Source organism: Dendrobates tinctorius, unplaced genomic scaffold (assembly GCF_039654945.1).
Source record: "Dendrobates tinctorius isolate UK_male_01 unplaced genomic scaffold, ASM3965494v1 ptg000157l, whole genome shotgun sequence".
Classification (NCBI taxonomy): Eukaryota; Metazoa; Chordata; class Amphibia; order Anura; family Dendrobatidae; genus Dendrobates; species Dendrobates tinctorius.
This window is the reverse complement of record NW_027361824.1, coordinates 3,761,618-3,774,980: the sequence shown is the minus strand read 5'-3', so window position 1 is coordinate 3,774,980 and position 13,363 is coordinate 3,761,618. Positions and strand designations below refer to the sequence as shown.

The 13,363-nt window shown below is 48.0% G+C and overlaps 1 protein-coding gene across 1 annotated transcript; it reads left to right on the top strand.

Moving 5' to 3' along the window:
- Window positions 1-409: 409 nt before the first annotated feature.
- On the top strand, window positions 410-12,358 carry PHOX2A (paired like homeobox 2A). The gene is made up of 3 exons (XM_073548473.1): window positions 410-655; window positions 9,163-9,350; window positions 10,203-12,358. Exons 1-3 carry the CDS (start codon window positions 430-432, stop codon window positions 10,632-10,634), a joined length of 846 nt encoding a protein of 281 aa, XP_073404574.1. The 5' UTR covers window positions 410-429; the 3' UTR covers window positions 10,635-12,358.
- Window positions 12,359-13,363: the final 1,005 nt, after the last annotated feature.

The window sequence follows — 13,363 nt, the reverse complement described above, 5'->3', positions numbered from 1 at the left end:
ATAATCCACAGAGATATAATCTACAGAGATATAATATACAGAGAAATAATCCACAGAGATATAATCCACAGAGATATAATGCACAGAGAAATAATCCACAGAGATATAATATACAGAGAAATAATCCACAGAGATATAATATACAGAGAAATAATCCACAGAGATATAATCTACAGAGATATAATCTACAGAGATATAATCCGCAGGCCCTGTAATGACTGACATGAGCTGATATTACAGGTGACTGCGCGTTATAAGCTGATAAATACTCTCCGCAGCGGCTCCATTATATCCGCAGTTTTATAACGCTGCCCCATGGCAGTGTGTATTATTATAATAGCCGCGCGGAGGGGGCGTTGCCGGCGCGGAGGGGGCGGGCCCCGGCGCGGGTATTAGAGCTGCGGGTCCGGGGCGCTGGGGCAGAGCAGCATGTCCGCCATGGATTACTCCTACCTGAACTCCTACGACTCGTGCATGGCCGCCATGGAGGCGTCCGCCTATGCCGAGTACAGCAGCTGCAGCCAGGCCGGCTCCTTCCAGTACACCCCGATCCGCAGCAGCTTCTCCGCCGCCAGCCCCGGCTGCCCCCCGCTCACCCCGGCCAGCTGCACCCTGGGCGGCCTGCGCGACCACCAGCCCTCGCCCTACTCCACAGGTGAGACCCGGAGTCTGCCGGGACCACCCCTGTACCCATAAGTGTGTGTGCGGGGGAAGCGGTATATGCGGGGACGGCTGTGTGTGTGCTGGGGAAGCGGTATATGCGGGGACGGCTGTGTGTGTGCGGGGGAAGCGGTATATGCGGGGACGGCTGTGTGTGTGCTGGGGAAGCGGTATATGCGGGGACGGCTGTGTGTGTGCGGGGGAAGCGGTATATGCGGGGACGGCTGTGTGTGTGCTGGGGAAGCGGTATATGCGGGGACGGCTGTGTGTGTGCGGGGGAAGCGGTATATGCGGGGACGGCTGTGTGTGTGCGGGGGAAGCGGTATATGCGGGGACGGCTGTGTGTGTGCTGGGGAAGCGGTATATGCGGGGACGGCTGTGTGTGTGCGGGGGAAGCGGTATATGCGGGGACGGCTGTGTGTGCGGGGTCTTTCCTCTGTACATGGGGGGGGTGTCCAGGATTTTTTCTATATCTGTGGATATGTAATAATGATGATATTAATCTTCCCTTTTGTCATAAAGTGTAATCATCAGAGCAGACTGCGACAGTCATCGGGATATTGTAACTATGTCACGATAGAATGTGCAGACTGGATCGCTGTGATCCCGTCATTAGTTCTCTACAAGTTCTTGTGTCAGTGACTGTTGGAGCCTGGTAATAGCTCAGGATAGAGATCTAATAATAGTCAGTCGCGACATTTGCAATACTCGCTGACATCGGTTCACCTCCTTATATCACAACTGAGGGCAACTATGACCGGTTACTGGATGTTATTCTCCTGTTTTGTTGGTTACATGGGACTGACGGTTTTTACAGTTGCTTTCTTCTAAATTCAGTGTATAAAATCTTCAAAATTAGTGTTTAAAATGTCACGACATATTAATCCGGTGTTTTTCGATTAATTACAATTTCGGACAATAGTAATTATAGCCTCATTAATAATAGAATAAATAATAATATCTATAATTACCTAATTCATTTACGAAATCAATTGCTGCCCAACTATCAGGTCTATAATCGCGATATTAGGAGGATGCTTTTGTAATTTGCTTTATTGCTATACACAATACAGTGATGAAATAATTACATCTACATTAAATCCTGACATCATTATCAAACCTGTAAAATAAAACTATTTTTACCGCCATTATAAAATAATCCTGGTAATATCGTGATAACCCTGTAGTGCACATCGTGGAGGAATCATTTTCTCTCAATCTTTACCAGTTAAATCTTCTCCATATTTTAGAAAGATTTTCTCCCATCAGGACAGAACTGGAGAACTTAATGTCAAACTTTGGTAAAATAATTTATTATTATGTCATGCAATTGGGTAAATTCTGCTTTCCGTAATAAATCCTTATATCGCGATATAACTATGTTGCGCTTTTCTTTTTATGAGATGAAAGTATCTTGCTTATTTAGATTGTGATGCTGAAAATGATAAGCGATTGTTTTCTATAAAATATCAGTATCTATAGAATAGTCTATATCGCGATATTAAAATATCTGGGTACAAATAAACTCCTTGCAATGTTATTACATGATAGAGAAACCTCCATATCGTGATACAGCTGTGACCTAAATTTCGTTATCAGTCTATGTAGATTATATTATGGTATAATTTCTATCACTTTTTAACATTGTAGGGTAGAACAATTGTTTCACAAATATTTGAATAATATCCCGATAGCCCCACATAACCCGCACATTGCGATAGTAATTATTACGTTTTCTGAGATGACTGCACCTCGTTTATAAGAATAAATCGTTAGTAAATAATCGGAAAATGAAAGATCCTTGATATTTATAAGGCACCTGAATCTGGCGATATGATGTAGCAGGCACAACAATCGCGATAATAGTGATGATAATGTAGGGTGATTACGTCTCCCTGTCGTTATTATAGGCTGATGGTGATAATAATAATTATATGGTTTTGTTGCTTTAGTATTTTCGGATCAAATAATCGTTTAACAAGAAAACACAATGTATCGCGATATAAATCAGTAGCGTTATGACATTATAAGTCTTGACATATAATATCCTGAAGACTGTAATGACTTTAGCTCATCTCACCAGATCAATTACCGGAGAGCGATGCATCGTCACTGAATATCGCGATAATGTCTTTTTCATCTATTCTATCACGATATAATGGTTTGGACGCTGCATTGTCATATGTGATAGGAGTGGAGGAGATCGCGGCTCTCTGTCGTGGGGGTTTGGGGGTCTCCTGTCCAGGACCGACCTGAGCACCCCCAACATCCAGGGCGTCAGGGCCGAGTGTGGGGGAGGACGAGGGTCCTGCTGTAGGGGGTCGGGTGTATGGACGGAGGTGGCAGAGCAGTGCGGACCCCGGGAGGCTGAGCCGCGCTTTGAAGTGACACATTGTATCCAGCCGCCCCATTCTGAGGTGTGGAATGTGCCCGTCACCTCCCGCTGCTCCGGCACTGCAGCTGTGCGAGGGGCTATTATCCAGGGGAAAGACTTATCAGATGATGGACAGGAGAGGACTAACCACCCAGACCAGGAGCTGACCCACCTGTGCAAAAGGCTGAGGCAGGGGGAGAAGCTGCCAGCCACAAAAGGGTTAATAGTTTATTATCAACTAACAGCAGGGTGGCTCAGTGGTTAGCACTGCAGCCTTGCAGCGCTGGAGTCCTGGGTTCGAGTCCCACCAAGGACAACATCTGCAAGGAGTTTGTATGTTCTCGCCGTGTTTGCGTGGGTTTCCTCCGGGCACTCCGGTTTCCTCCCACACTCCAAAAAAACATACTGATAGGGAATTTAGATTGTGAGCCCCATCAGGGACAGTGATGAAAATATGTGCAAACTGTAAAGCGCTGCGGAATATGTTAGCGCTATATAAAAATAAAGTATTATTATTAACTAACAAAATGCAAAGAGACTGAAGAAAAGAGAAATATAACAAGACCACCCGTCACCTCCGTCGTCAGTATCTGGCGACCGCCCGTCGCCTCCGTCGTCAGTATCTGGCGACCGCCCGTCGCCTCCGTCGTCAGTATCTGGCGACCGCCCGTCGCCTCCGTCGTCAGTATCTGGCGACCGCCCGCCGCCTCCGTCGTCAGTATCTGGCGACCGCCCGCCGCCTCCGTCGTCAATATCTGGCAACCGCCCGCCGCCTCCGTCGTCAATATCTGGCGACCGCCCGCCGCTTCCGTCGTCAGTATCTGGCAACCACACTCACATATCTTGGAGGACTGACCCCCAGGTCTTCTTGTAGGAGGCTTGTGCGGATCCTTCTGATCATCACCCCCTTGCTCTTAGTCACCTTGGCTGGATGTTGGGGGTTGCAGTCCACCCTCCTGATATTACCCAATAGATTTGGTCAGGATTAATGGTGTCCTCAATGTTGAGACATACAGGCAGACACTGATCCAACTCCATGTACTGAAATGCAACCTGCTGGACCTGGGTCGTAATATTCTGTTACGACCGAATATTTCACACAGTGACTCCTCAGCCCGGAGACCTGCTATCATTAGTCTTCTCCCTCGTCCCCAGATTTCCCTGCGTAGTCACTTGTGTCAATGTTCAATGGGGATATTTGGCAGCAATTTTTCTATGAAGACGACTTTTCTGCACAGAAGATGGCTGGAGATGGTCCTGCTCGCTGCTCCCCGTCCTGAGCTGATGGCACTGCTGGACATCTCATTCAGGGGGAAGTAATACGATGTCTCATCTGCTGCACTAAGTTTCTTGTCTGATCACTGCATCCAGTGTCCTCAGTTTGCTTATTTCTTGGTGTTTCTTCACAAGAGCTTGAGGATCTTGAAATTTCCGTCTGCGGTGGAATCTTTGCCTGGGAGAGTCCTGGCTGATGCAGTATAACTGCCTTGTGTCTTGCTGCACTAAGCCTTGTGATGGTGTATGACCTGACATGAGATTGTCTTCCATAACTTCCCCTTTGTAGCAGTTGTTCTATTAATGATTCTGTTACTAGGGAGCTGGTTACTGGCGCTCCGGACTATAATCCTACATCTCAGGCTTTGGGCAAGTGACCTAGTATTATTATAGCACCATTCATTCCATGGCGCTTTACTTTACTTGTTTTTATTATGTTACACCCCTGCTCACATGTAATCTTAAACAGTACAAGTCACGACTGGTCCAGGATGAGAGAGGACCCTGCCCGCGAGGGCTCACAATCTACAAGGGACGGGTGAGGATACAGTAGGCGAGGGTAGAGCTGGTCGTTTGGTGGTTACTGCAGGTGGTAGGGCTTGTCGGAAGGGGTCGGTCTTCAGAGTTATTTTGAAGGTTTCCATGGTAGGTGAGAGTCTGATATGTTGGGGTAGAGAGTTCCAGAGTAGAGGGGATGTATGGCTAGTAGAAGTGATAAAGGCGCAGGGCAGTGACCAGATATTGACAATGGAGGTGAAGGGCGGTGACCAAATGCTGTCAATGGAGGAGACTGGTCAGCACTAGATACACTTACCACAACACTAATAACAATCCAGATCAGTAGGGAATAGTTTAATGCAGGGGTGGTCAATTAATTTTTCCAATGGGCCACATGAGGCATCAAGACTGTTGTGGAAGCCAAACCAATAGGCTAAAATTAATTCTGCTCAGTTTTAAAATTAGCATTTATTGTATCACTTAATATTGAGCAGAATGGTGTTTACATCCCCTTGTACACAGTATGACCTTGCACAAACCCTCCTTATATAACGTTTAAGACCACACACAGCCCATATATACAAAGAGCCCCCCCCTTTATACAGTGAAAGACCCCACATTACCGCCTATCTACAGTGTGAGCCTCCACAAAGCCTACCTGTATACAGTGAGGCCCCACATAGCAACCCTATATGCAGTGTGAGCCCTCACATAGCCTTTTACATGGTGTGAGCCCTCACATAGCCTCCTCTATACAGTGTGAGCCCTCACATAGTCACCTATATAAATGTATGTTCTCACACAGCCTCATATATACAGTGTGGGCCCTCACATAGCCTCCCTATATACAGTGTGAGCCCTCACATAGCCTCCTATATAATAATAATACATTTTATTTCTATAGCGCCGACATATTCCGCAGCACTTTACATTTCGGAGGGGACTTGTACAGACAATAGACATTACAGCATAACAATAATCACATAGATCATAACAGATACCAAGAGGAATGAGGGCCCTGCTCGCAAGCTTACAGTCTATGAGGAAAGAGGGAGACACGAAAGGTGGGTGGTAACAGTTGCCCTGATTGTATGGACCAGCCATAATGTTACGTGTGTAACAGTACAGACACAGAGGGCTAATGGATGCATAAAGCATGTGGGAACATGATGCGGGGAACCTGGTTATGGTAAAACTTTTGGCTGTGCCACACAGGGATAGATTAGGTTAATGTGTTGAGGCGATAGGCCAGTCTGAATAAATGCGTTTTCAGGGCACGCTTAAAATTGTGGGGATTGGGGACTAATCGTATTGACCTGGAAAGTGCATTCCAAAGAATTGGCGCAGCACGTGTAAAGTCTTGGAGACGGGAGTGGGAGGTTCTGATTATCGAGGATACTAACCTCAGGTCATCAGCAGAACGGAGGGTGCGGGTAGGGTGGTAGACTGAAACAAGGGAGGAGATGTAGGGTGGTGCTGAGTCATGGAGAGCTTTGTGGGTGAGGGTAATAAGTTTGTACTGGATTCTGGAGTGGATGGGTAGCCAGTGTAAGGACTGGCACAAGGTAGAGGCATCTGTGTAACGATTGGTGAGGAATATGATCCTGGCTGCAGCATTCAAGACAGATTGGAGAGGGGAGAGTTTTGTAAGAGGGAGACCGATTAGAAGAGAGTTACAATAGTCGAGACGAGAATGAATAAGAGAAACAGAGTTTTTGCAGAGTCAAAAGTAAGAAAAGGTCGAATTCTAGAAATGTTTTTGAGGTGCAGATAACAAGAGCGAGCCAGTGATCGAATGTGGGGGGCAAAGGAAAGCTCAGAATCAAGTATGACCCCAAGACAGCGGGCATGTTGCTGGGGAGTAATAGTGGAACCACACACAGAAATAGCAATGTCGGGTGTAGGTACATTAGTAGCGGGAGGAAACGCCAGGAGTTCAGTCTTTGACAGGTTCAGTTTCAGATATAGTGAGGACATATTAGACACAGCGTTTAGACAATCGCCGGTGTTTTCTAGAAAGGCTGGCGTGATGTCAGGAGAAGAAGCGTATAATTGGGTGTCATCAGCATAGAGATGGTACTGGAAACCAAATCTACTGATTGTTTGACCAATAGGGGCAGTATACAAGGAGAAGAGGAGGGGGCATAGAACCGATCCTTGGGGGACCCCAAAAGTAAGGGGAAGGTGAGAGGAGGAGGAACCAGCAAAAGATACAGTAAAGGAGCGGTCAGAGAGATAGGAGGAGAACCAGGAGAGAACGGTGTCCTTGAGGCCAATGGAGCGGAGCATAGTGAGGAGGAGCTGGTGATCCAGTGTCGAATGCTGCAGAGAGATCCAAGAGAATTAGCATGGAGTAATGACCATTAGATTTAGCTGTTAGTCGATCATTAGAGACTTTAGTAAGTGCAGTTTCAGTAGAGTGTAAAGAGCGGAAACCGGATTGGAGAGGGTCGAGAAGAGAGTTATCAGAGAGATAGCGGATAAAACGGGAGTTGACCAGGCGTTCCAGGAGTTTAGAGATGAAGGGAAGATTAGAGACAGGTCTATAGTTAGCGGCACAGTTTTGGTCGAGGGATGGTTTAAGTAGTGGATGTATGATGGCATGCTTAAATGAGGAGGGAAAAATACTAGAAGAGAGAGAGAGGTTAAATATTTTAGTTAGGTGAGGGGTGACAGCAGGGGAAAGGGACTGGAGGAGATGTGACGGAAATGGGTCACTGGTGCAAGTGGTTGGGCGAGAAGATGCAAGGAGCCTGCTTACTTCTTCTTCTGTGACTGGTTCAAAATCAGAGAGTGAGCTAGATGCAGTGGGGGAGGGAGGACAGTGCATGGTATGAGGGGATTGGGAGATAATTTCCTTTCGGATCTGGTCAATTTTTTCTTTGAAGTAATTGGCCAGATCTTCAGCTCGGAGCTCCGTGGTTGGGGCCTGCACTCTTGGGTTGAGTAGAGAATGAAAAGTGTCAAAGAGACGTTTCGGGTTATTGGACAGTGAGGTGATGAGGGTGGTGAAATAGGTTTGTTTGGAGAGGTGAAGGGCAGTGTTGTATGTTCTAAGCATAAACTTATATTGGATGAAATCTTCGTGCAGATTGGATTTTCTCCACAGATGTTCGGCGCACCTGGAGCACCGCTGCAGGAAACGTGTTTGCAGGGTGTGCCAGGGTTGTCGCCGTCTGTGTCGTGTTCTATTTATAGGAGGTGAAAATTCATCCAGGGCACTTTGAAGTGTTTCATTGTAATGCTTCAATGCAGAATCAGGACATGAGAGGGAGGAGATAGGGGCCAATGATGACTGCAAGTTCTTCATAAGTTTCTGGGTGTTAATGGGCTGTATGTTTCTATAAGTCTGGACAGTGGGGGTGACCTGAGCAGCCTGGCAGTTCTTTATAGAGAAGGAAAGAAGATTGTGGTCAGAGAGCGGGAGAGGGGAGTTTGTGAAATCATCCACTGCACAAAGCCGAGAGAAGACCAAGTCGAGGGAGTTTCCGTCTTCATGCGTTGGAGAATTAGTAAGCTGCGAAAGGCCAAACGAGGAGGTTAGAGATAAAAGGAGAGTAGCAGATGGGGAGAGGGGAAGAGCAATGGGGATGTTGAAATCGCCCATGATGATGGTAGGGATGTCACAGGAGAGAAAATGTAGAAGCCAAGTGGCAAAATGATCCAGGAACTGATGGGAGGACGATACACCACCGCCACTCGCATGGAGAAGGGGGTGTAGAGTCTGACGGCATGGACCTCAAAAGAAGGGAAGACTAGTGAGGGTAGTTGAGGGATAACATGAAAGGTACATTTTGGTGACAGAAGCAGACCAACGCCTCCACCTGCTATACAGTGTGAGTCACCACATAGCCTCACTGTATACAGTGTGAGTCCCCACCTAGCCTCCCTATGTACAGTGTGAGTCCCCACCTAGCCTCCCTATATACAGTGTGAGTCCCCACCTAGCCTCCCTATATACAGTGTGAGTCCCCACATAGCCTCCCTATGTACAGTGTGAGCCCTCACATAGCCTCCTATTTACATGCCATACATTTATGAAAAAAAAACCCAACACCTACTCAGCTCGCTCCCATTCCACGGTGCTCTGCTCTGTTCTCCTGTGCACTTGACTCAGCACAGAAATTATGTAATGTCATCTGTCTCACACACTGGTGGAAGAAGGAGCTGCCTGGAACAGCCAAAGGGCCGGATGTGGCCCGTGGGCCGCATTTTGCCCAGCTCTGGTGTAATGGGTTACAGTGGGACATCTCTATCTGTCAATAACCATGAAGAAATGTCCTGTAATGTCACATTACATGTGCGATGTGTTTTGTGATCACTGCCTGGTCTGACCTTTCCCTTTCTTCACCCAGTGCCCTACAAGTTCTTCTCCGACCCATCCAGTATCAATGAGAAGCGGAAACAGCGGAGAATCCGAACGACTTTCACCAGCTCCCAACTGAAAGAATTGGAGAGGGTGTTTGCCGAAACGCACTACCCGGATATTTACACCCGAGAGGAGCTGGCACTCAAGATCGACCTCACTGAGGCCCGGGTGCAGGTAACGATCAAGGACAGTGGGAGGGAAGGGTTTAAATTAGGACACCCTTAATAGTTCATATATAGAGTAGAATAAATATCACATTAGATTCACTGTACACATATTAATATATTATAGATCTTGTATTATACTCCAGAGCTGCACTCACTATTCTGCTGGTACAGTCACTGTGTACATACATTACTGATCCTGAGTTACATCCTGTATTATACCCCAGAGCTGCACTCACTATTCTGCTGGTGCAGTCACTGTGTACATACATTACATTACTGATCCTGAGTTACATCCTGTATTATACTCCAGAGCTGCACTCACTATTCTGCTGGTGCAGTCACTGTATACATACATTACATTACTGATCCTGAGTTACATCCTGTATTATACCCCAGAGCTGCACTCACTATTCTACTGGTGCAGTCACGTGTACATACATTACATTACTGATCCTGTATTATACTCCAGAGCTGCACTCACTATTCTGCTGGTGCAGTCACTGTGTACATACATTATATTACTGATCCTGAGTTACATCCTGTATTATACTCCAGAGCTGTACTCACTATTCTGCTGGTGCAGTCACTGTGTACATACATTACTGATCCTGTGTTACATCCTGTATTATACTCCAGAGCTGCACTCACTATTCTGCTGGTGGAGTCACTGTGTACATACATTATATTACTGATCCCGAGTTACATTCTGTATTATACCCCAGAGCTGCACTCACTATTCTGCTGGTGCAGTCACTGTGTACATACATTACTTATCCTGAGTTACATCCTGTATTATACCCCAGAGCTGCACTCACTATTCTGCCGGTGGAGTCATTGCGATTTCTTTCTCTGTTCTCAGGTTTGGTTCCAGAACAGAAGAGCTAAATTTCGTAAGCAAGAACGAGCAGCAAATTCTAAAAGTGGCAGTAATGGAGGAAGCAACGGTAAAAAATCTGACCAGAGATCTTCATCCGAGGATGATGAGTCCAAGGAATCTAACTGCAGCCCCACCCCAGACAGCACGGCGTCCCTTCCAACCGCTGCCAGCCTGAACAGTCCAGGGGGCAGCCTGAGTCCCAGCCCAGGCACGGGGGTGAGCCTGGTACCCCCCACTCACCCCAGTCAGATCCTGAAGCCCCCGGTGTGGTCAGGCGTCCCCACCAGCAGCAGCCCCAGCACCGCGGACCTGCTAAAAGCCTGGCAGCCTGCGGACGCCGTGCCCGGACCCTTCGCCGGAGTTCTCTCCACTTTTCATCGGAAGCCAAATGCTCTTAAGACAAATCTGTTCTAAGTAACTGAGATAATAAAATGTCGGCCGGTGGCGGATAAAGCCACAGATGGACGCCGACGTAAATTGCCAAAATACGGATGTTATTGAGGTCCGGACTACGAGGGCGACCAAACGTCTGGCTGGAACAGTTCCTTCCGCCTGAGACCGAGGCCAAGATGGCGGCCTCCACAGTTGTCACCCATCTGCCAGTTTTACTTCTCTTCCTGTAGGATGATTCTGTAGAGAAGTGACTGCGTCCAGGACTCCCGCGGCCTCCAGATGGCGACACGTCCAACGGTTCATAAAACCAAAGAGAATGTTTACCATAAGAGCCAGTCTCCTATAGCAACCAGTCACAGCGCTGCTTACACGCCGTACCCCTATCTGCACTGTGATTGGTTGATACTGGCAATAGTGCCCATTTTCATGTTACACCATTGTGAAAAGCTACCCCAGTAACCTATGTTACAGCATCGACCCAAACAAGTCTAGAAAATGTTTGATATTGCATCCCCTAAATGCCCCTCGAAGTAAGCTCCTCCCACTTACCATTTGATATTTTCTGTTTGTGAGCAGGGAGAGCTGGGTGGCGTCATCTGAGTGAGCAAGGAGGGGCCTGTGTGACCACAGGATCAGAGTGGAGGGGCCTGTGTGACCACAGGATCAGAGTGGAGGGGCCTGTGTGACCACGGGATCAGAGTGGAGGGGCCTGTGTGACCACGGGATCAGAGTGGAGGGGCCTGTGTGACCACAGGATCTAGAAGGGAGGGGCCTGTGTGACCACAGGATCTAGAAGGGAGGGGCCTGTGTGACCACAGGATCTAGAAGGGAGGGGCCTGTGTGACCACAGGATCTAGAAGGGAGGGGCCTGTGTGACCACAGGATCTAGAAGGGAGGGGCCTGTGTGACCACAGGATCTAGAAGGGAGGGGCCTGTGTGACCACAGGATCAGAGAGGAGGGGCCTGTGTGACCACAGGAATTAGAAGGGAGGGGCCTGTGTGACCACAGGAATTAGAAGGGAGGGGCCTGTGTGACCACAGGAATTAGAAGGGAGGGGCCTGTGTGACCACAGGATCAGAGAGGGCAGGGGCCTGTGTGACCACAGGATCAGAGAGGGCAGGGGCCTCCATGATCATCGGATAAGAGAGGAGGGGCCTAATTGATCACAGGATCAGAGAGGGGCCTACCTGATCATTGGATAAGAGAGGAGGGGCCTATGTGACCACCAGATCAGAGGAGGGGCTAGGTGATCACATGAATAGAGGGAATGGATCCATGTGATCACATTATCAAACACTCACACAGCAGACCATCTCTATCCGTATCCGCTCCGTTCTATCAGTATTATTACGTTCAGATTCTGATGTTCTGTCGCCGCTCATCAGTCTGTGGTGTCACAACCTCACGGTCACGTCTCCCAGACCTCCCCGGTCTCTTCTCATACAATGGACCGGCTGTGTTGAAGACAGAAGACCCCTCCGCTGCACATTACTGTACATAGGATTGAAGGGTTTTTTGTATTTTCCAGGTGGCAAAAATGTCACTTTAGAATTAAGGAAACTGAAAGCTGAGGAGAGGAATACGCTCCAGTATCTTACCTATATGCTGATATACCTCTGTAATAGTGCACAACCATTGTACAGATAATACCGCCATTCCCGAACGCTGTCAGATCAAATGTTTCTCCAACTTCCTGTAATTTATAATCACCCAAATAAAATGTAATTTATTGTAAAGATGCAAATGGCATCCAGTATTATATCATATACACAAGATGGAGGCCGGATGCTGTCACCTCAGGAGGGCGGTAGTGTCACGATGGCAGCAGGCTTTGCGGCGTCGAGAATCTCTCCCCCCATGTGCTGACTTCTCCCGTCTGTGCTCTTCTTTGACCTGTCTACCCCATGTGCTCTCCCCCTTGTCTGCTGTCTCTCTCCTTCCTGTGCTGTGTTCTCCCCTCATGTGCTGTCCCGTTTGAGCTGTCTCCCCCCTGTGCTGGCTTTCTCACCCCTGTATCTGACCGTGTACGGAGCATACCACGGCTCCTGGGCAGGGGAGGAAGCAAAACACAATACTGACATTACAGCAGGAGATCGCAGAGGATTCATTTTCTGAGGTAAAATATTGTTTATAAACGGTCAGTGAAATATTTTACCTCACAAAATGTATCCTCTGCGATCTCCTGCTGTAATGTCAGTATTGTCTTTTGCTTCCTCCCCCGCCCAGGAGATGTGGTATGCTCCGTACACGGCCAGACACAGACAATTTTTAAAATGAACGTTCATGGGAAAGCCCCTTTAATGTGACCGGCTTCCTCTGCCTGTAGACACGTCGCAGATCTGCCGCCGAGATCAGCCGAATGATTCACTGCGCCTGCGCGGAATTCACACAGGCGCAGTGCGACGGTGTTCCGCTGGTGGTACCGCGCAAGAGGCTAAGAGAATGAGACTGAGTGTGTGGTGCATACGGAGTATAGAGAATGTGTGTGTGGGGTGCGACGGTGTTCCGCTGATGGTACCGCGCAAGAGGCTGAGAGAATGAGACTGAGTGTGTGGTGCATACGGAGTATAGAGAATGTGTGTGTGTGTGGGGTGCGACGGTGTTCCGCTGGTGGTACCGCGCAAGAGGCTGAGAGAATGAGACTGTGTGTGGTGCATACGGAGTATAGAGAGTGTGTGTGTGTGTGTGTGGTGCGACGGTGTTCCGCTGGTGGTACCGCGCAATAGGTTGGTAACAGCAGCAGCAGTTT

Bases quoted from the DNA above. Each gene is read 5' to 3' on its own strand.
- PHOX2A (XM_073548473.1), top strand. From the start codon at position 430: ATGTCCGCCATGGATTACTCCTACCTGAACTCCTACGACTCGTGCATG. The intron at 656-9,162 runs GTGAGACCCGGA...TTCTTCACCCAG, and splicing joins GCCCTCGCCCTACTCCACAG to TGCCCTACAAGTTCTTCTCC. The intron at 9,351-10,202 runs GTAACGATCAAG...CTCTGTTCTCAG, and splicing joins TCACTGAGGCCCGGGTGCAG to GTTTGGTTCCAGAACAGAAG.